General features: G+C 33.6%; 1 protein-coding gene across 2 annotated transcripts in view; it reads right to left on the bottom strand.

Annotated features, from left to right (window-relative positions):
• if (integrin subunit alpha inflated) overlaps positions 1-23,046 on the bottom strand; it is a 77,704-nt gene that overhangs the window by 18,719 nt on the left and 35,939 nt on the right. For both annotated transcript variants that reach the window (XM_088203171.1, XM_088203170.1), the window contains exons 3-4: positions 13,783-13,871; positions 7-127 (exon numbers count right to left, since the gene is read on the bottom strand). In XM_088203171.1, the coding sequence (XP_088059297.1) occupies positions 7-127; positions 13,783-13,871 (210 nt within the window). The remainder of the gene's footprint in view (positions 1-6; positions 128-13,782; positions 13,872-23,046) is intronic.

Here is a 23,046-nt window from a genome sequence, read left to right as displayed (position 1 = left end):
ACTCACTAGTTCTGCAGGGAGCGTATTCCAAAATTTCGCTAAATCCATTTTTGGCCACAAAGCAAGTGCCTACCGGATCTCTCCTGTCACCCTGAGCACCCAACGCCACGTACCTTGGAGCGCAGGCCTATAAATAAATAGAAAAAACATTGGATTAAAGATTTGAATACCACTCGATAAAAGTAATGTGTCGGGACAAAAAGTAATTGTGGAGTGCGGGATGTACAAAAAACTTAAAAGCTCTCAAAATTACATAGCTGAGGACGGATCTCTCGCTCGCGAGAGAGCTTTTTTATCTGGACCACTTTGTCCTGACAATTATACAACGTTCAATGTGTATATATAAGGACACGCGTGGAATTTTAATTGATATTAGCCATTCGATTGCGCCGGACCCCAATGTGTTTTATATTCAATATATACAAATAAATTAAAATAGTTTTTCTCAAGTCGGACCTTGATTTGTTTTATTCAAGTCATATAAAACACTGATTTAAAAAATGTATTATTATACAAACAAGCAACAAGTTGTGTATTATACTTCCCCTTTTTCGTTTTACAAAGATCAAATTTAATATCCTTTGGGGATATGGAGAGTTTACATCGCGCGCGTTTGTGGCGAACAGATGTGTTCCTTGAAAAAATCGGTTCTTTCCTCGAAGGAATAGAAGCTCGTCTGTTCTCGGTCCTGGAAAAGGATGCGTCTCGCTTCAGATAAATCATAGTGTGTTTACACCTCTATGTAAACATCGGCTTCTGCATTTGGACCGAAAAAAAGATCAATTATGAGCACACGCCGAAAAATTCTCATTGAACGCACGTGCCTTAATGATGATGGACGCTCTCAACATTTTTACTCGGGGTCTTAACGATTTACTTTGAGCTTTGTGAAATACGTATGTGTTATACACGTAGTGTTAAGGCAGGAACATGGGCAGATGCCTAGGGCGTTGACTGAAGTGAATCTAAGCATTAAAAGTTGTAATATTAATTTCAGATTATCCTATCAAGATTCACTTACGATAACCTTCAATTATCAAAAATATTTTTATCCACGTTTAGATACCTACTTATTATCTTAGTCATGTATATGACTTTATGGCTTATTTAAGTTCGGTTTGGTCACACATCATGGCCGTGATTTGAATCACATCATCACAACCGCTGACGCTATGTACTGAAATATGTTTTTTAGCACTCGTTATTTCTGTATGTTTTGGGGTATTTATAAAGCGACGCCGAGTCGTGCATAAAACTATTTTAAAGCTTCAACTTCTAACTCTCGAGCAAAATAATTAATATTTATTTGTTTTGATTGGTGTGAAAAAAACAGTAACGTCTCTTCTAAGAGTATTTTTAATAGTATGACTCAGCCCTGCTGGATGATGCATAATATATTTACAGTCTTTGGCACGAATCCCATCGGTGGAAGATCACTGATAATAGAAACTCAATACAGCCTGATCGATTGAACAAAAAAAGCACACTTTCAATCTATCAAATATCAACACAATGAAAAAATGTAATAACTGATGATGGCACCGACCAATTTGACTTAAGTGGGTCACGTTTGCTTTTGAGAATCAATTTAAGCGTTGACTTGATTATTTCTTATTTGTAACTCTCTATATGCAAGTCATAAATAAAATAAAACATTCTCATCATATCCAGGCCTGCCGAGAGAGAGGGTGGGGGGCAAATTCCCGGGGACCGACAAGCAAGAATATATTCATAAAAAAATAAAAATCGACCCCAAATAATCTGAACTAAGCTTCAGTTGTTTGAGAAGTATGGCCTGATGTACATATTTCAGGTATAAGTTCATACAGCCCTTTTTATACATACAAGAAATAAAAGGAGCGGAACATTGCCTTCAAAAGCACCCAATTTCTAGGTAGTATCACAATAAACATTATTATTCGAAGGGACAGATTCTAGTTTTAGACGCGGATCTGTTTGTGTTAAAATTTGTTTGCATATTGTTGACTTTATTGCTTTTGGAACGTTTAAAAAATATTAGACATGAGAGGAAATATTCAACAAATATAAATTAGTAGCATTAAATTTAGGTATTCGATCTGAAAATTCAGATCAAATACCTAAGGAAGAAGCAAAGAAATAACGAAAAATCAACAACAGCACCAGCTGAATTATATAAATTTAATGTTTTTATAGATTGTATTGTGACGACCACACACAGATGCCCACGATTAATTTAATGTGACAAAAATGATCATGGATCAACAAGAAAACAAGACAGTAGCGTTAATGATGGGATCACACACAAAAGCCCTCGTTACGACCAGAAAATCAGAACACGAGTTTTGTTCTTACTGTGAATATTATCCGTCATTGAGATATTTATTTGTTGCGAAACGGTCACGGATATAATAAATCACCGAATCCACAAGATTCACGACCTTGGACAATTCCCACCAAGATAAAGTCGCTTTCTAAAGGCGCATACCTATTTCGCTGCTCTGCATTTTCTCCAGTAGATATATATTTATACCAGAAAAAAATATAATTTAATTGATAGGCGCTAATATGGTGCTCTAAAATATCTGTGAAACGCAATTTGACAGTTGCGAAACGTCTATTTGCTGTTCAAACCCAAACCTAACCTAATGAAAATTTTAAAACTAATTATTGCTTTAGAACTTTTATTAGATTAAGTCTAAAATACAAACTAAGTCATGTATTCACTCACATATTGCTCCATTGTTTGTCTGCATTTGGATATTACACTGTTTTAAAAATATGATAGCTATCCTTACCGATATTACTATGGGCTTCTAATATAAGAGGGCAGATCAAAGTAAATTCAAACCGAATTTTGGTCAATAGAAGAGCGCAAAAAACAATTATCCCTTCTCAGAAATCAAAAATCCACGTCAAAAGCAATAAAATCGCGCCTTCGCCGTCGCAGTGGGAACGCTCGTTCCCACTGCGACGACGCCGACACGATTTTATTGCTTTTGACGTGAATTTTTGATTTCTGAGAAGTGATAATTGTTTTTGCGCTCTCCTATTGGTCAAAATTCGGTTTAAATGAGCTTTATTTGATTTTCATCCTAATATTGTTATAAAAGTATTTATATAAACGCTTGATAATCGAGTGTTTTCACCACGATGGTATGATTTTATTGCTTTTGACCTGGACTGGAAATTCACTATATGGCAACACTGATCAGCAATGAAAACATCAGATAAATATTATGCGTAGATATTTTTAATGCATAATTAAAATATTTCGCATAAAATATGGTTTCATTAAATATATAAATAACATATAAAGAATTAACTCGTACTTATTATTATTATGGGAGCCGACCCGTTTTGGCCATAACAAATCTAAACTCGGCTCCCATATATGTAGGTATATATAGGAGCCGAGCTTAGATTTGTTATGGCCAAAACAAATCTAAACTCGGCTCCCATATTATTTATGTAAGAAAGTATAATACTATATTAAAAAATATATAAAATGCCATTTTTGTCATGAGGCCCGGAATCATTGTTTTTCAAGGGCTCGGGTTCACTTTCGGCGGCCCTGATTAAATCATATATCAAAATACATACACAATATTTGATATTTCTACCCATCTATGATTAACGCAAATTTATTTCCTACACACATAATACTTATACATCTGTCGCGGATGTAGCTTCATAAACATTTGAAGACCACCCGTCGGCAAGATTTCTTGAAAACCGTAAAATCTTACTCACAAACTAAAATCTATACTACTCCCAATAGCGTGACTAATGCAATCGTCTGTATTTTAAAACTTCACTCTCCCTCTGAAACGAGCTGCAAGGCGTGCCCAATTATTCCGTATCCTATTCGGAGTCCTTTTAGTGTTTAAGATTTATTTTTAGAGGCCGTGAATCAGTTGGCGGAACAACGCAATTAATTTTAGTGCCTCTCCTTGCAGACGCAGCAGGGTTACGACCTCTTTGAGATCGATTCGTTTGGCGACATATCATCTAAGAATAATATCGAGCGATAAAAATTGCTGCTGCATCTGGCGGAAATCTGTACTTTTTAACAACCCTGTCTTTAAAAATACAAGGGGAGCGTGCTGGCATGCATGGCAGTAGCTAAAAGTAATCGCATGTAAACTACCAAACATAAACTGCGGCGACGAAAGACAAAACGAGTAAAGCTATTTTTTCCTTCTGCCATCAATAACATGTTTGAATGTTATTTTATTACTAATATTGAAGGGCTTATGTTATAGCCCTTTTCAGTAGAAATTTAATAGTCCAGGAGAATCAATATTGTTCTTAAAAATATTAAATAATTGCAAATTTTACGCTAAGAAAGTTGAAGAATATTTAATAAAGATTGTAAATAACCATAGACTAAGTTTTTATTTTATGTTCAATTATCGTTTCAAAATATGATGATATTTAATATTCAAAGCCTTCCACTATCTTTGGAAATTGTTCAAGTGCATATTTCAGTGCGCCGTATTTCGAGTAGGGATTGCAATAATACCGGTATTACCGAGAGTAAAATAGTCAATACCGGTACCTAATTGTCATGTTCAGTAAAAAAAAAATATTTTAGTCTGCTATAATATCCATTAAGATTATTCAAAAATTGGTAGACCTGGCTTTGAATTTTAATATAAAATCCTTTTGGATTAATACCGGCCGTTCATATTATGCAGGTTTTGTCGGTCTTTTTTGCAAGTGTGTTTACTGAATATCAATTTGTATCAAGTCGATAAAAAAACTTGTTATTAAAAAGTCACAACCAAATAAAGCAATCAGAACTATAAGTCAATGCGTGGGCTTTTTCTATCTTCTAAAAAAATATTTTGTTGCCATTTCTAGACATGTTTTAAAAATTGGATTATTTAAACGAATTTTCTGATCATTGTGAATAACTTATTGTGAATCGCATATTTTTGTAAAATGTAATTAATTGTCTCTTTTAGTACTAATTAATTAAAAAAATAATTAAAATTTCAATACCGGTAATAACGGTATTGGCTGTTTTTCTCTCGGTAATACCGGTATTACAGCAATCCCTAGTTGTAGGTAATTAATTTAACTAACTTGAAAAACATATTTATTTATATTAAATTAAGATTATCGTGACCTAACAGGTTACCCCAATGCATCAAGATAGTAAAAAAACAATACATAGTATTATTTCAATACACAAAAAATAATACATAAAAAGTAATAATAAAAAAAGTCATAAAATATTAATATTAAATGATATGAATCGGACCAGCTCCTCCTAGCTGCCATTAAACTGATCAATGTGCAGAGCCAGCGTATTAAGCACTCAAGTACGGATCCCGCATATGTGCGGGATTTTCAATTTTCAAAGATGAAATTATGTATTATGAATCATTATTGCTATTGTTTAATTTTATTATTATTATATTATAAAAAACATGGTTTTGTCCAAAATAAAATTGTATTTAATATTTATTATTTACTTAAAAAAAATATCGTTTTTAATTTTTAAACAACGTTTGAAAAATATTTTAAGCATGAATTGGTTAAGGAGCCAGATGGCGTCATTTATAGGCGAATAGGCAAACGTGGACGTCTTAGCCTTAACGGTCATAAAGTCATGATCATGTGAAGCAATGCATGATGTTGAAAACCCGACTTCATTTACGGGATAAAACGAATAACCAGTTCGGGGTCTGATTGCCTCAAACAAATTGAAAGGCTTGGAACACTCTAATACAGAGGTACTATATTCAACTTTACTCCTTAAACTAAGGAAGTAACATTTTGTAACAAGTAACAAGTTTGATCTCATGTCCTAGGAGAAATTTGGGCACCGACCCTACTCATTGACAACGGTTTTTATGCAAGTGCTTTTGCAGCGGTTAATAGATTAAGTTTAATGGTATACGCCACCTTAAAAAGTTGCAAATAAATAAATAAATTTTTAAAGAACTTTTTAGCAAGTCCTTTTGTTAATAAATATTAAATATACATTATTTTAGATGTTTTATTATTAACAGTTGCAAAAGCACTTGCATAAAAACCGTTGACAATGAATAGAGTCGGTACCGAAATATCTCCGCCGAACGAGTGCATTAAAACCCAGATTATGCATTTGATAGATTGATGATGCTGCTAAATTTTACCGATTTTTAATCATTGATATACAGTCTAACAATATATTTATTATGCAATAACGAGAAGCGCAATTTTGCACCGAATCATCAAGATTGACCAGTCAACTCTCAACGATAGGAAGGGACATTGGATTTAAGACGTTTGTTCTGTACTTCATAGATACATTTTCTTCAGAACTTCTAGATCCAGAATTACCAATTCGCTTCCAACTTGGAATAAGAGAGGGTTCAGTCGAACTCACACAAAGCAGAGTTACACCAAGACGACTTTTAGACGACCAGGTCCAACCACGTCCAGCTATAAGCAGCCACCCAGGTTTGACCCGATCTTCGAGACGACTTGGATATTAAACGACGCAGTACTAAGGCAAAAACAGGCAAGTATATGTTTATAAATTAATTATTCCAACTATAATTGCGCACAAATTGCAAAACTAATCTATCTGGTAGTTGCCATTTACACGGCAGTAATATTTACTAGAACTGAAACGATTTACAAATTGTCTAAAAAAATATTATTGGCTATTTAAGCATTTATATTTATGGGATAATCTCACTTCCGCGGGGTACATAAAAGGTCTCGAGGCCATATTTTGCTTACCCCTGCAATATAACATTTGCTACATGATGGGTTGTTTGTATTCGCGAAACGAACCGGTAAAAGCTTTCGTATACACACAAAACTAAAGCTTTTTAGCAAAAGGGCGTTGTCCAGATCTGCGACATCGTGCTAAATTTGACATGACCTGACAATTTTTATAAAATTGATTCAATTTAACCGTTTAAGCGGCATCGGCGGCGGCGCGATGACAGAATGCAGCAATTCCTCCATTGTTCCCCCCACGGTTGAGATATCTCGACACGATTGTTGAGATAACATCTTCGATGCCTTCTCGTATCTGGCAGATCGTGGCGGAGAAGACAAGAGGAATGTAAGAGGAAGATACTCTATGCTCCATTGTCTCTATGTGTTTCTGTCACACACAATTAATTACACGATCACGATTGGCCAATGGTACACATATTGTGCATATGAGAATCAATATTGAATTGCTGATAATAATTATGAAGTAATTTTAATTTTATATTCTCTTCATACTATCTATTGTTCTATTGGTACTACCTCAAAAGTGTTAGATAAGCCTTGGTTTATTCGCATGTTCTATATATTTATAGAGCCATTTCCATCGTTGAATTTTTTCCACTTCCATTTTAGACTCGTGCCCTTTCGGAGAGTGTATGAAAGCCATTATTTCATTCCTGTGCCAATGTCACCATAAGTTAACGTCAGTAATTCAGAAGGTGGATTTTTCCTTATTGGTGAAGCACATAAATAACATATCATACGTTGAACAAAAGGGTTCTGCGGCGCAGTGGTAGGCTATCGGCTCTAATCTGTCAAACATTCTACTTACATGGAACCTCACTCATGCAAAATTTATGGTGCTGTGTAGTATACCCTCTCGGCCGCATTTGTAAACAATGGACGTCGGCTTCTACCAATTCCATAAATAAATAAATGAAAAAAGTAAAGGGAAAACGCTCGGCTTTCAGCGGAGGCACCGACAATTTGTCAGAGACCCTCAATGTGATAATTTTAAGGATTCCGAAGACCTTAATTGATTCGGAACGCGATGAGAATATAAAACACCTTAGAGATGATTTAAGGGGTTATGTTATAATATTATATTGTTATTTTATAATAAATAAATACTAAATCTTGAATATTCAACCATTCAACCATTCCAATCTTTCAATCATACTTCTAAAATAACTCGCATTGTCTTATTTTGTCATTTTTGCAACATCTAATTTATGAAGCATATTTTTATTATTGTTATAATCTGACAGGCGTAAGCCCAATGCGTTACAGGAGGAAAATCTGTACCAACTGATTAAGTCAGACATAATGAATAGCTACAAGTAAGTATTAACCACCTGACTGAAAGCCTGGGAATCCGTGACATCTATATTATTAATTATAAATTATTATAAGCTTTACAATTTATAATCAATGTTTGTCACTGCATCTGGGACCAGTTTTTTAATAATAGCGCATTTTTTATAAATAAAAATTCAAGTCCTGCTGTCGGGGCTTCGAGCGCTTCCGAACATTGTCGGCAAAGGGACCGCTTTTTCGAGCGCAAGCGGTGAGATACTTCCCCTTTCGCTCTCTGGCGTGCTAAGTGACGAGAGTGAGAGAGATAATGATATGGTGTTTCACAAACTGAGATAAAACGAGTAACTCGGTTTAATTTTAGTATGCGCGTAGGCGTCTTATGGTCAACACGCATGTCAAGCGCTGCATCGTGGTCACGTGGTCAAGTTATAGTACCACATGCTTATTGGGGACTTCAACAGACTCTTACTGACATGTTTGAATAGTTTAGGGCACCAAAAGGTTTTGAGCGGTTAATATAGACTGATAAAATAATTAGGAATTTATTTTTACCTTAATATATTGATAGAAGTATCTCTGAGTAAGTAATGAAATAAAATACTGGGAATTTTATCACAAAGTCTTGTATGAAATATATTGGGCGTGATATACTAGATGCCTTTGGACTGTAGTGTTAAAACCATGCTGGGCAATACATACATGCCTTTGGACTTCAAAAGGTTAAAGTTGGAATTCAGTGCAAAAAAATCATAATTTCATAAAATTAAATCTTTGAGAAAAACGTGAAAAATAATTTAAATAAAAACTTTTTTAACACATTTTTATACATTTAATTTTTTTAAATAAAAACCATTTTATTTTTATCTTTTAGTATACGTATAAAATTAAATATAAAAAATAATGTAAATTTAAGTAGGTATAATCACAAGACATTAAACACATGTGGTTTTGCAATTACCTAGTTAATTAGGTAAATTAAATTTACCTATAGATAAACATATCAAACGAAATTAGTTTTCAGACTTATGATAAACGATAATACAGACTACCATAAAAAATAGGGTTCGTTAACACCAGCGTTTCTTAAAGTGAAGGTGTGGCGACATAATCGTAAGCACAAATTAAAAAATTAGGTGTAAAATATACTAGGGCTTACATATTTTGCTTTTTATATGATTTTTTATATTTTTATGATCCTAAAAAAATAATGCAATAGAACAAAATTTAACCGCATAATTAATTTTTAATATTAAAAAATAGCGAGTATTACATTTTTTGCACTACGATAACGCATACTCAAATCATTATTAATTTGTGAAATTTTGTCCAAAAACGACACCGTCGTGATGCCGCAGCAACTTTTTGTTGCTTGACAAAGAGGACATTAAAAGAAAAACAGCAATAAGTATATTATATCTAATTGGTAATAAATACTTTTAACCCTTTCACCGCGGATGGCTTCTATAGAAGTCATCAAGAACATCGCTAATACTCATTGAGCACATAAAGGTGGCATACCTTTGAGCCTAACATGTGGCTATTTAGTAAAATTTAAGGCTGTAAATCACTTGAATTTATTAAACCATAATATTTAAAAGAATATGGCATGAATAGGTGCACCCCACATATTACCAAATTTTGAAATGCCGCGCAGAAAGGGTTAAGGGACAGATAAAAGAACAAGTATGCAAAATACCTATTTGTGCCACCCGATGAAAATAATTAAAAAATATATTATATAACTGAGAGAACTATTCATATAGCATAAGATGTGTCGTCTTCAATGGTAGGTGTGTCTCAAACTAATGCTAATTATAACTAGAGAGAACTACTAAAAAATAACTTTAGTGTCCATAAATCTTTGAAAGAACTTTGAACCAACGATAGGCATAAAACGAAGATGTTCAACGACCACTCTCGGGCTTCTCCCGTTTAAAGCTTTTCACAAATAGCAGAATAGTGCTTAGATGTCCGATAAAGCTCAGAATATAAATCCAGATATTGCGGTATAATCTCGAAGCAGGTGTCGGCCCTCAACACCAAGATGGTGGTTAACGATAAGGAGTTCACACGAGTGCGAGACGATAACCAGACTCGGCATTGTTAAAGCATAGCGGCTTTTAAGGGCGCTTATTAATTCTAGACACATGTCCCGAGATCAATTAGAACCCTCAAGTTGTCTCGAGGGTCTTTGACAAATCGTCGTTACCACTTACGTTTTGTACATGTTTTTTATTTAGTATTTAATTATATATATATATAAGTTGAATAAAATTTCACACATTTTTTTAATACCTGCTTTCGTCTGGAGACGACAAGGTTCTACGGAGACATTTTGTAAAATACCTACATCACAATTTGCACGCATGAGGTCACATTGAATCGACTCTCGCATTTCGAATTCGAAATTCCGCACCAGCGTGTACAAAAAGGGGCTGTCCGCTCTGACAAATTGCTAGAGTCCCCGCGGATTGCGGACCCTTTGTTTTGGGATCAAAAATTTGATACCTTGAGCAAAAACTCAACGGAACCGAACGAGGTACCAATGAACGATCAAGATAGTCGGCCTTTGGACAAATATCGAAATTGGTCACGTACAAAATTGACAAAAAAGGGCTAAAACCGACAGTTTTGCTCATCGAATTTACAACGTGCGCGGACAGGGATGTATTGGGTAATTTTCGAATCCTGGATATTTTATTATGGAAAAAAACGCATGATTATTGATGGTTGATATTGAAGAAGCATTCGATACGTTACAGATCGACGGCTTAATAAATAATGCTGTCCTTGCACAGTCTATAAAAGCACATTAATGGTTGATTTATTTTTTAGTTTAAACCCAAAAAAACTCTGTCGCTAAGAAATTAAAAATTTAGAGCAAAAATAGAGAAAAAATTAAAATTAACAATAATTTATTTTTTATTACTATTCTGATCATCATGACTTGACAGCTTTCCCAAATTTTACAACTACACATCAACTCAAACATACGCTCATATTCATAAGTACCCATACACACATTCTATATCATATCGAATCATATTTTTGTATATGTATTACAGAAATTAGATACCTTCATTATACATACAGATATATTTTATGATTCATTGAATTTATGTATTTTACCCATTATTACTTTTATATATTAGACATTTCTTCTTATTTGAATCATAAATATTGCCAACTTAAAAATAGTTATAAACCGATAACGTATAATGCAATACCCTGTATTCATAAATATTGTAAATTAAAAAATGGGCGTTAAATTTATGTATCGCGAAAAAAATATTTTAACAATTCATTAAATATGTTTGTAAAATATAAATATATAAAGTTTATCTGTATGTTAGTTTAAGCTTTGGAGTATTAGACAATTAATAGTAAGTATAATAAAAGAAAATTTATTTGTGTAATTATACGATAAACAAAAATTTAAGAATTTAGTCATACTTATGTGTTTTAACGGCAAAAAAATAATTCTAGTTCCACAGAACTGTATTTTTTTCTAAATCTCTTTCGTTTAACTACTTAAGGAGTATTGCCGTACATGTACGGCGGTCGATCTTTCACTGTTTTGAGGTACCCCAGATAGTTATATATTTACATATATAGCTGAAGAAATAATAAATAAAATACATTCAAAACATATAATATTTTTTTTAATTTGATTAAATGATTTTTATAGAAAATAATACCAATAAATTAAAGAGTACGAAATAAATGAACGTATCAGAAAATATTTTATATTACTTTTATAAAAAATATTGAGAGTAGAAATATTTCTAATAAGCAGAAGAAGTACATACAGATGTCGCAACTCGCATATTGCTTCATAGTCGGTCTGCAATTTGATATTACACTATGCTCTAAAATATGAGAGTACTGGTCAAAGTATATTCAAATCGAGTTTTGGTCAATAGGAAGGCGCAAAAACAATTATCATTTCTCAGAAGTCAAAAATTCACGTCAAAAGCAAAAAAACCGTGTCAGTGCCGACGCAGTGAGAACGCTTGGTAACGGCAACTTGCGCTCTCCTATTGACCAAAATTCCGTTTAGATATGCTTTATTAGATTCTCACTTACTGAAAGTCTTAATATTGTTATTGTTGAAAAATCTTATTATTAACGCTAGTTAACCGAGCGTTTTCACTGTGAAGGCACGATTTCATTGCTTTTAACGTGAATTCTAAACAAGGACTGAACTTGAACTTGGTAAAAAAAAATGACTGGCCAACCTTTGCCCCTATTGGAAAAAGTTGAAACGATGTCTCTGCATTTGACATTTTGTACACGCGGGTTTATTGACAGCTGTCTGATTTACAGTGCTGCCAATTGGATCACCCTGTCAATTCTACACGATTTAAACGAGACACTTTAAATCAACAATAAAAGTTTTGCAATCTATAGAAGTAGGAATAGCAGCAGAATTAGATAATGGAACTTGTTTGAGGAAAGTTTTGTGTGAAATCAATAAGTATTCAAGGCCATTGGATTTTAATAAAAAATAATAGTAGAAATTTAGAAGTCCAATTTTCGACTACTTTTTCGAGGCCATATATCGACAATAACGCAGCGAATGTTGTCTTCCAAGTCGTCCATCGTCTCTGGCTTATCAGCGTAGACTAGACTTCACATATACACACAGAAAATAATCTAAAAGTGTTAAATCACACGATTTTGGAGGACAATTCAAAGGTCTATTACGCGAAATTATGCGCTCATCGAATGTTTCATAATTTTTGAAGAAATATGGACCAATGATTCCATCAGATAGTGACTTTTTGTGGATGTAACGGCGCCTCAATAATAACCTGTGGATTTTATTTACTCCAAATGCGGCAATTTTGCCTTTTGATGTATCAAGTCAACCAAAAATGAGCTTCATCGCTGAACGAAATTTTGTGGTGAAACACGAGCTGGATCTTGTAAGTTCGTAAACCAAGAGCTTTAGGCAAAGTTGATGGACACAGTTACAATAGCTGTGCACGATGGCGAATCGACTCATTTGTGACCTTCTCAATATTACGCTCCACAGTAGAAGCAACTTATTCGGTGCGCACTGTACGACGTCTCTGCGGATGCGTATTATCAATTAGAGGTGATGCGAAAACGATCCATGGTTATTGGAATTACTTGCTTGGGTGGACCGTAAAATGGACATAGCGCACTGTAAATTTTGCAAACTGAACCACGGTTTTCGAAATAAGTTAACATAATTTGCAAGCGTTGTTCTGGCTTAAGTCCATTCATGGTGAAATGGCAAACAAAACTGAGCACAAATCAGCTGTCTGTCGCTGAAAAAATGTTGCTTATTCAAAAAACAAGACGACACGTTTGCTTACAATGTCTTAATTACGACTTGTATCATTAATAACTGAAAGATGCTGTATTTAGACTCTCGATTTATATGGCTACTTACCACATACAACCGAGAAAGTCGGAGCATAAGAATATAGAATATTTTTTTATATCTCATAATCAAGTCCACTGATAAATTTACTATGCCCTCCGAAAGGAACGATTCAACTACGGTCTCTTGCACATACACCGGTTGCTAAACTTATCTATCCAACTAGTCTACAACAATGCTGATCGAGTGAGTGACACGACAACGCACGGAACGCAGTCTGTCACCAGCGTGGCCATATTTGGAATAGGAACGCTCTCTTGTGCTCAACGACTCCCACACTTTTTAATCGAGCAGTTCGACATTCGCCATATTGCCATACAACAAATCGAACGTATAAAATTATCGCTTACCACAAAAGGAGTATCTTCACCTCCGCTGGAGATGGTGGCTCCGAACCATTGGTCGGATTTGTTTTCGGTTGGTGGATAGGTCGTGTTGTCTGCAAAAATAAAAAAGTTTAGGTTTAATCAAGTATACTTTTTTTACAATTATGACACAGAGCACTTTATCTAATACATTTACACACATAATCTTTTTACTGAATAGGATAAAATAGTAATCACTCAGTCATGATTCATAGTAATGTCTATGTTTGCAAATATAGTTGCATTTCCGTTCGTCATGTAGATATTGGCGCCTCTGACACGTGTTTTTTCCCGTCTCTTATAAAACTTTAAGTACATGTTTTGTAAATCATGAAAACCATAAATCGAACAAAATGTTTCTTATGCGTGAACTTATTGCTTGACGCGTGTATTAAATTATTATGTATATAAATCATTCGAATGAGACATTAACGTGTGTGAATATGTAGAAGAGATATCTCAATTTGAAAAACATATGCTCTGCGAACAATGCAATGGAGAAAATGAGAAGAACGGCGGTCGTTAACGTCGTGTGAAAGCAAATGACACTTAGGACTTATCTTTGCATGTGGTAGTATTGCATAAAAATACTATTTACTATAAACACACCTAATTACTCAAATCACTACGCATAATTAAAGATTTATTATTTTAATTATAATATTTTTGTGGGGTCTTATTCTTGAAACTCGCGTTAAGTGTGATCATTTGTAATAATATGGATAAATTAGACAATATAATGTAGAGGACGGGACACACAAAAGCCCTCGTTACGTCTAGAAAAAAGCGTTCCCATAAATAACACGAAATTATTCTCCGATGCATTAAAAGAATATTTAATTGATGAGAAACGGGCAAGGTAACAATATATCACTGGTTTATCATTCAGGGAAACATAAGCAGAAGAAGAAGTATAACTAAACGTCGTCCCTCATGGCTACGAAATTCGAGAGAATAGTATGGATGCAATTTCACTGAAATATTCCGTTCAGCAGTAAACAAAATCAAAATCGCCAATATGATAGGATATGAAACAAGATGAAAAAGAATACATTATTATCCAAAATAAAATATAAGAAAAAATAGGACCAGGAAAAATAATCTTAGGTAAAAAACACCTCTAACGTATAATAGTTCTTAAAAGCTCTTTACTTCTGCAATGCTTAACATTTTTTAACATTGAGCATATTACGTTTTGTTCCTGGTCATTGTAAAAACTATGTAACAGACGTTTTGGGGTAAAAAAATCTTGGATGAAACTCGAATGTTGTGAAACAATTACTTCTGTTACACATCTGAATTGATATTATTTTTTCATGTAAATTGCTCCTATAAAATTTTGAACCTGCCCTAAGCATAAAAAGGTAATTTTTTTACTACTACTAATAGGCGAATTACCATTAATTGAAAATAAGAGTTTCCTTGTAGCCTTTTAATTTTATTTTATTTATTAAATATTAAATATCATTAAAAAAACATTTTCTTCAATTTTTAGACCACAATAAACACAGAAATAAGAAAACAGCCCGAGGGCAGATACGCTCAGACACGACTCGAGGCCAGAGAAAGACTCCACCAGACTGTCACTGCATCAGAGAGAAGCTGACCTCCGCTACCATGTCGCTGCCACAACTACAAGACCTCTGAAGATCTTCCACTGACATCATCCCTCCGACAGCTTTTCCACCACCGCACCGTTCAAAGAATAACAATTCTCGCACACCATAGTTTGTCGCAATATATGTAATATTAACTAATAAATTATAACCAGTTTCCAACGGCGTCTTTTTGGCTGCGAAGTCATGCCGCTTAGGGTTAGTAAATCCTTAAATTGGTGACCCGACGTGATATGAACTGCTTATTTAGGACATGGGTCTAATTCCATAAGCAACCGCCTTTGTTCAGTGGTTGCATAAGGCTCAGAACAAAACTAGCTAGGCTTTACCTCCTTGCTGCGTTTGGGTGCATTCAGCAAAACTCACGCCGGATTGAAACAGGCGAAACATTCAAAGCCCATAAAAATATAGCCGCTTCTACATAGATCATCAAATCTTGAATATTTAAGAGTTGAACTAGACCTTCAAGACAACTTAAGAATCAAACGACGCCGTACCACTATCAACACATTCACATAAAAACAATACAGCATGTAACTATATCATTTATTGCACATTATTATTAAAATGAATAGCTTATTATACTCTACGATGACAAAGGAAGATACAGAAATGATTTGTGAAAGATTGATTAGTCATAAAATTTAGTTTATAGCTATAAGACTGTACTGCAAAATGCTGCAGACAAAAGCATATAAGAACATACAACTAAGCAAAACTATTATACAATCTAATAAGTAATTAAGTATACGGCGCATTCAATTGATACTCTTCATGAGTCTTAAAGAGTATCCATTCAGTTTGTTTATGGATAAAGTTACAAAACCATTTTGGCATTGCACCAAACCATCCATGCTTCATCCTACCTGGCGCCAATCATTAGTCGGCCTCGGCCACTAAATATAGAAAGATGACAGCCAATGGATATAATCACCGGGATCCACGTTTCAAATCTGACGCGACGTTCAAAATATTACAGTATCGACATGAATCGTTTTGTCTAATCATGATGCCTCCATTTTCATGATTTATTACGATAAAGCCATTTCGTCCGTCGAACCGAAGGGTATAATTTCACCTTACACGTGTGTCCAATAAGCTCCTTCAATTAACTCACTTGCTCTTTTTGTGATCGGCCCTTTATTAATTACAGACCTCGGCGGCCGATTGATTAAAAATTCTGACGAGGTATCCAGGAAGAGTGACCCGAGATAGTGATAGTCTCTCGGACACGAGATGCACTTTAATTTTTTGCTGGACAGCACTGGTGTCGTAAGATGGCGTTTCGATAAGTCGGACGTGTGAAAAGCGCTTTCAAGTGCTTGTTGATGGTGTTACGAGTGCTTTTTAATGATATTTATTTGTCTTTATATTTTAGAAGTGTTGTTCGTTTTGTATTGATGAATGGACAGTGTAACCGCTTTTTGTGCTTCTTAATAGCCGTAGATGGAATCATTAATGTATGTCTTGTAATGTAAGATTTAATATTTAATGTTAGTAATGATTCTGCTCGAGAAGTTTCTACGTAAAGTAATAGGAAAAATAGTAAGTTAATTACAAATCAAGATATAAATAAAATAATTGAGATTAATAAAATGTGAACAACATGTCATATTTTTAGCGTCTTTCCATTTTATTTATAAAAGGCTATCACCCGAGGGATATTATTTAAAGAGGCTGATCAATTTAAGCAAGGTTATGGATGCTACAGGCTAACAAGCATTATAAAATAGCAACACATATTTTGATATGAGTCCTATTCGTTCTGCCAAATTACAGACAAAACTAAGTTTTTGGTTTGTATTTAAAATTAACCGTGTACTTTTGCACTCGATCATAATGATGAACTCATTGAGAGGCGTCGTCATCTTGCAACGGCATTTCATTTCAACATTGTGCACATGACACCTGTATGGTGCTATCTAGGGGTAATAGCCATAATGACATAATTAAAAAATGTACGTTATTTATTAAATGTGTAATTAATAATTTTTAGTATTTATAAAATATTCATAGCCATACTAAATATAAAAATGAATTCGGTGTAGTTTGGAGAGGCGGACCGTCCCGGGCGGCACTAGCTTCGGGACGGCATTGTCGCAATGAATGGGCCGTTCGTGTAGTGTGGTTTTTAAAGTAAATGCGCTAAAAATATATATCCAGAAATAGCTAAAAGCTTAGTTGAATACGTGGAAACAATAAGAAACAGTTTAACAAATGTTAATTTTATGATCAGGGCAAAATTATTTTGGCTAGCCCGAAAATTTTGTCAGTTTCTTGGCATCGGTAAAAGTCTAATTGAGACCAGATGTTCATCATTGTTTGTTCGAGTCGAGCATATGCTAAAATAATGAAATCCCTGATAACCATTAACATATTTTATCAAACTTAAGAACTGTTATAATATGTGAAGGGTACATAGCGTAGCCAGGGACGTCGGCTGGAGGCATTTGCCCTACCTTGAATTTAGCAAGAAAAATGCATGTCATTTAATGAAATGTTACAAATTTTAATGACAACAAAATATTTTTTTAAAATGACCATAGACTGGCCAATTTTTACACCAAATATGGCAATTGATCTAAAAATTGATATTGCATGTTACTTCTGTAAAGATATTGGCAAATATCATGAGGCTATTTATCACAAAAAAATACATTTTGAACTGTTTTAAAAACTTACAAAAAGTCTTAAAAGAAATAATAATTTTAAAACACCCAAGAACCAAGCTTAAACAATGACCACCAGAGATATAAACATGAATCACCGTAATTCATTCCTATAACCTTTTGTTACCACTTAGCACTAGGTATTGTCCTTATGCAATATATTTTAGTTTGGTCAAAATAAAAATAATTATTTCGCGCAGCAAATAGTTATTCAAATTCGTGATATTTGTGACATTGGGAAGCAACCACAATGGTTTCGCTATTAGAGACCCACCCGGGAGACATATTTATACTTCATTAGAAAATCAGAGTATGGCAATACAGTTTAATTGAGCTAAATATGCTTTTTTCATATTTATTCAAGCTTTTATGAAAACACATATAAAAGGTTTGTGGACAACTCTCTTTTGACTGAAGCTATATTCTGCTACTTTATTTATTAACCATTTCTGACATTGCCACCGATAGACAAATAAGTTTTAACAAATCAGGTACGTAATTTAAGAGGGGAAAGCATGTGGGACCATTTGCCCCCACTTGAATTAACACAGAAATATGCATGTAATTTAATGAAATACTATGAATTATGTGGTAATCAAAATATTTAAAAAAAAACACTACTGACCGACCAACTTATGACCCCTTTCCTGGAAAAAGCTGAAATGACGTCCCTGATTCTAAGCCAGAAATTCTCGGGTTATCATTCAAAGAAAATGTAAAAAAACAATCTCGCATCTACTCCAAAAATATTTTTAAAAATATGTCATTTCAGTGAAATCATATCGGAATACATTTACAGCGGTAGATATACATATCTATTTGATCAATAGGAGGGCGCAAAAACAAAAATTCACGTCAAAAGCAATAAAATCGTGTCGGAGCCGTCGCAGCGGGAACGCTCCATTATTCACACTACGACAGCGACGATAGCATATTACGATTTCTAAAAAGGCATATTGAAGACATGCGTTAAGTTACAGACACTTAGGAAGGTAAGATTTTGTATTAGATAATTGTATAGAAGGGGGGGGGGGCAAAGTTAAGGATCTCTATAGATAAAATAAGAGAGCCGCTCAAATATAAAAGTTGAAATTTATAACCACACAGAATTAATTGAGTTTTTTGTTTGCTTATAAATATATCAAAAAAATCGATGTAATGTTTATATTATTAAAGAAATATAATAATATAAAAACTTGTATTTATAAGTAAAACTAGTTAATGTTTTTTAAATTTTAATTTAAATTAAAAATATATAAAAAAATCGTTCGATATTACCCCAACTGGCATAAATGGTTAAAAGTGTTCTATTAAATTCTGCATTCGAGCAATAAGCGCATTGTAAGAGAGAAAGATTGCGTTGTTTATCGTCTTACATCAATTAACTTTTATACCAATTGAAGACTTCATCGCCACAATTAAATTGCACTCAAGCGCGAAAACGCCAGGAAACGTTTATTTTGTAATGGCAACACGGCGACGCGACACTCGTGAGCCAATTTTAAAGTGGGACGTCTTTATGACAGAATAATGCTAAACAGCATTCGCTGCAAAATAAATTAATGTATTAATAAGTCAATATTTAAAATCGGTATATCGAAGTCTATATAAATACGATACGCGCATGCGTCATTTACGTCAAATGTGTTATTTACTCTTAACACCTCACATAGCGACCATCCTCAATAGCGTTTTAATTAATAGCTGAATATTTTACTAAAACGAAAGTGGAACATAAATTATATGAGCATCGGAAAATACTATACGATCAGATTTAATGATATTTCACACATCGCTCGCACACGCGATATTCATAAAAGATGAACGAAGATGGAAGTAGTAATTTAGATTCGTGTCACGTGCCTAAACGAAAATTCGGCGTAATAATAATGTTGTGTGAGATTATGATCGTAATATAGCGTTGATTAACGTGACGAGAAATAATATCGATTAAATGCGGTTGTTTATTTATATAAAATGTATTTTTTCAGTAGGGTGTTATAATCGAGTTAAGGGACAGTTACAATGGAACATCGCAGTTAAGTTTGTGTCGCCGGCGGTTAAATATAAAACGCACGTTGCGTACATCCGGTCTTTCGCCGGAGAGGAAGTTTATGGGGAAAATTTAATTCGAAAGATATTCGAGTGATAGATGAGTTGTTTATTCACATTAAATTAATATTAAACATCCTCGCATGTTTCATTAAATATTTTTTAGTAGCTGGTGAATAGAATCCGACATAATATTGCTACAAAAACCAATAATTTTGAGTATGAATAAAATGCTCATAACACTAAATATGTACATATAAATGTATTACACTTAATTGTTCTTAAAAGTCAGTGCACAAAAAAACAATATTAATTTTAAAAATAAATTCAATTAAAAAATGCACGTAAATAAATAAAACATATAATTATACAAACAGTGAAAGGGACGGTAAGATTATTATATCAACAGCCGTACATCAAAATAAAAATACCACCATGTGTACTCACACATATCGGTACCTCCCCTCAAGGCGACCGACTAATCACAGAGCAGAAATTTAAGATCACGCGTTGAACGATGTTTTTTGTTTTGTTTTTTTTTTTTAAATAAATATAGAAAAATAAATATATATTAAAATATATATATAAAAAAGAATGCAAATATTGTCATCTATCTGCTACTTTGATCAAAAATGTAGTGTATTTGTTTTGTCTTTAAAAGTTAATGTGCAGTCTAGTTTAGATGCAAAACAATACATTAAATTATCTTACTGAAATCAAAGATGTTATATGTATTAGTGTAAACAATTACATTTTGTGCTAATCTCTACTGACATTGGCCACCACCCACGCTGCATTCCTATTTTCACGAATCGTTCGTGGTTCAGATCTTGTTGGTTTCGTCATCTTGGGTATATCAATGAGATAATAGTGACCGGATCGGCCCACGGCCTCTGTCGTCACAACCAGGAGAGCGGGAGGTGTCATGACAGTCGTGCCCGTTGTTGCGCGAGAAAGTCGCTGATTAATGCTAGCAGTGATCAGTATCCTATCGCCACGGGCGGTTTGTACATTTTAACATTTTCATTCACGAAAACTAGTTATGGACGATCGAACGTCTTGAACTTGACCTTGCATCTTGGTGTGCCACGACCGAGGAGATTTGTCTCATCGTGGAAGATGGCTTCGTTTTAGAAGAAATATTACCAAAGCATTAACATGCAAGAAGCATACTGTGCAATTTATAGTTTGAATATGCATGAAGGCAAATAACAGAAACAGAAAAAAATTACGTCAAAAATAAATCTATTCGGAACACGCTTTCATATTCAAATATATTTAGATGCAGTTGTAAATCAATAAAGATGTCTATATGTTTTGGTTCATCTAATATTTTATGTTTAAATATTTAATAAAGTATTTAAATCTAAAACCAGTTTTCGATTGGAAACTTTGAGATCATAAGATGTTCATTTTTAATGTTAAATAATATAAATTTACTACCGGTGATCATTTGTACCGTTGAGATAGTTATACTAACTCAAAACGAATGACAAATGGTACAACCAACCAAATGCATAAAACTACCTTTCACAGATTTAATCTTAGTTTGAAAGTTATAGTCTGACGTTTCGATTGAAGTAAGTGATTATTTTCTAGCAATATATGTTTTTTGTAAGAATTAATAATTTAAATTTATTACTTAACAACTAAGTACAAAAGAAAGGATCTCAATAATCTAACTTGCAAATTTTATACATTTGCCGAAGAGGAGAGTGAGAGTCTTGAGGTGATAGTTGTGACGTTATATGGAAGGGAAAATAACAATAAAATGACGTACTAAAATATGGAAAGACCAGACGAGGAAGGTGACAGAATATTCTCCTGCACTTATTAACACGGCGCTGCAATAGGCAAAATAGGAAATCAATTATCTGTACATTATTATGCTGATTAGGTAACAGTAACGAAATCACATTGTGAAAGTACATATTCATAATTGTCAATCGCTACGAACTCTTATATTTGCACTTCACTAATTAAAATTATGATCCAGTAGTCTCCGAAACGGGTTCAAGTCAGGATTCCGTACGTCAAACCATACCAGAGGATGGTTGGGTCGGCGTCAAAGTTCGTACGAACTTAGTGGATTCAAGTTGGAGAGTTCGGTTTAACTTTTTGATAAAATGCCAGTTTCAGTAGAAGTGATCGACAATTACCAAAGACGTTTGTTTAGGTACCTGCTGACGTTTATGACTTAATATCGTACATTTAAATTCTCACGCTTTTGCGTAAATTTGGCTAAAAGCTTTTTAAATGGCATGGTGGTTCAATTTGTAAATTGAAGGATAGTTCATGTGATGAATCTAACAACACCAACAGCGAAATTTAAATAATCAAGAAGACAGTCATTAAATAAATGCTTAAAATAATTATTTTTCCTTTCTTTTAGAAAACTGTTCTCAAGAAAGCCTTCAATATGCTAGAAAATATAAAGATTGGTTATTATTATCCACACACTTTTTATTTCCAAAAACATGTCACAATAAATAGTTACTAACTTTTTTAGAGCACATTGTGAGTAACATCAATAGACAATTAAATAGTAAATCCGCACAAAACAAACGCCGATATTTATGTATATCAAATTCGTTCCAAACATTATTAGCTATTGAATATAATTATTATAAAGCAATAATTATTTTTTAATTAAATAATATTTTAAAAGTAAATAATTGTTTTTTTGGACAAGTTAGCAAAATAAATTAATATCGGTAAAAACCGAGAAAAAAATACGAATATATCCGAATATTGGAATACATTTTCTATTCAATATTCGAATTTCATAATATAATATATATTGCGCAGCAAGAAATTTGTGAATATTATGTTAATCGGCGGTATCTACTCTAACCGAAATTCGTATAAATGTTGAAAAGGCCCACCCTTTACTATCGTTTAACGCTTATCTC

The sequence above is a fragment of the Plectrocnemia conspersa genome, unplaced genomic scaffold (genome assembly GCF_051122295.1).
Source record: "Plectrocnemia conspersa isolate PC_06_02 unplaced genomic scaffold, ASM5112229v1 ptg000014l, whole genome shotgun sequence".
Lineage (NCBI taxonomy): Eukaryota > Metazoa > Arthropoda > Insecta > Trichoptera > Polycentropodidae > Plectrocnemia > Plectrocnemia conspersa.
The sequence above is the reverse complement of the archived record's forward strand: the minus strand, read 5'-3'. Positions and strand labels throughout refer to the sequence as shown.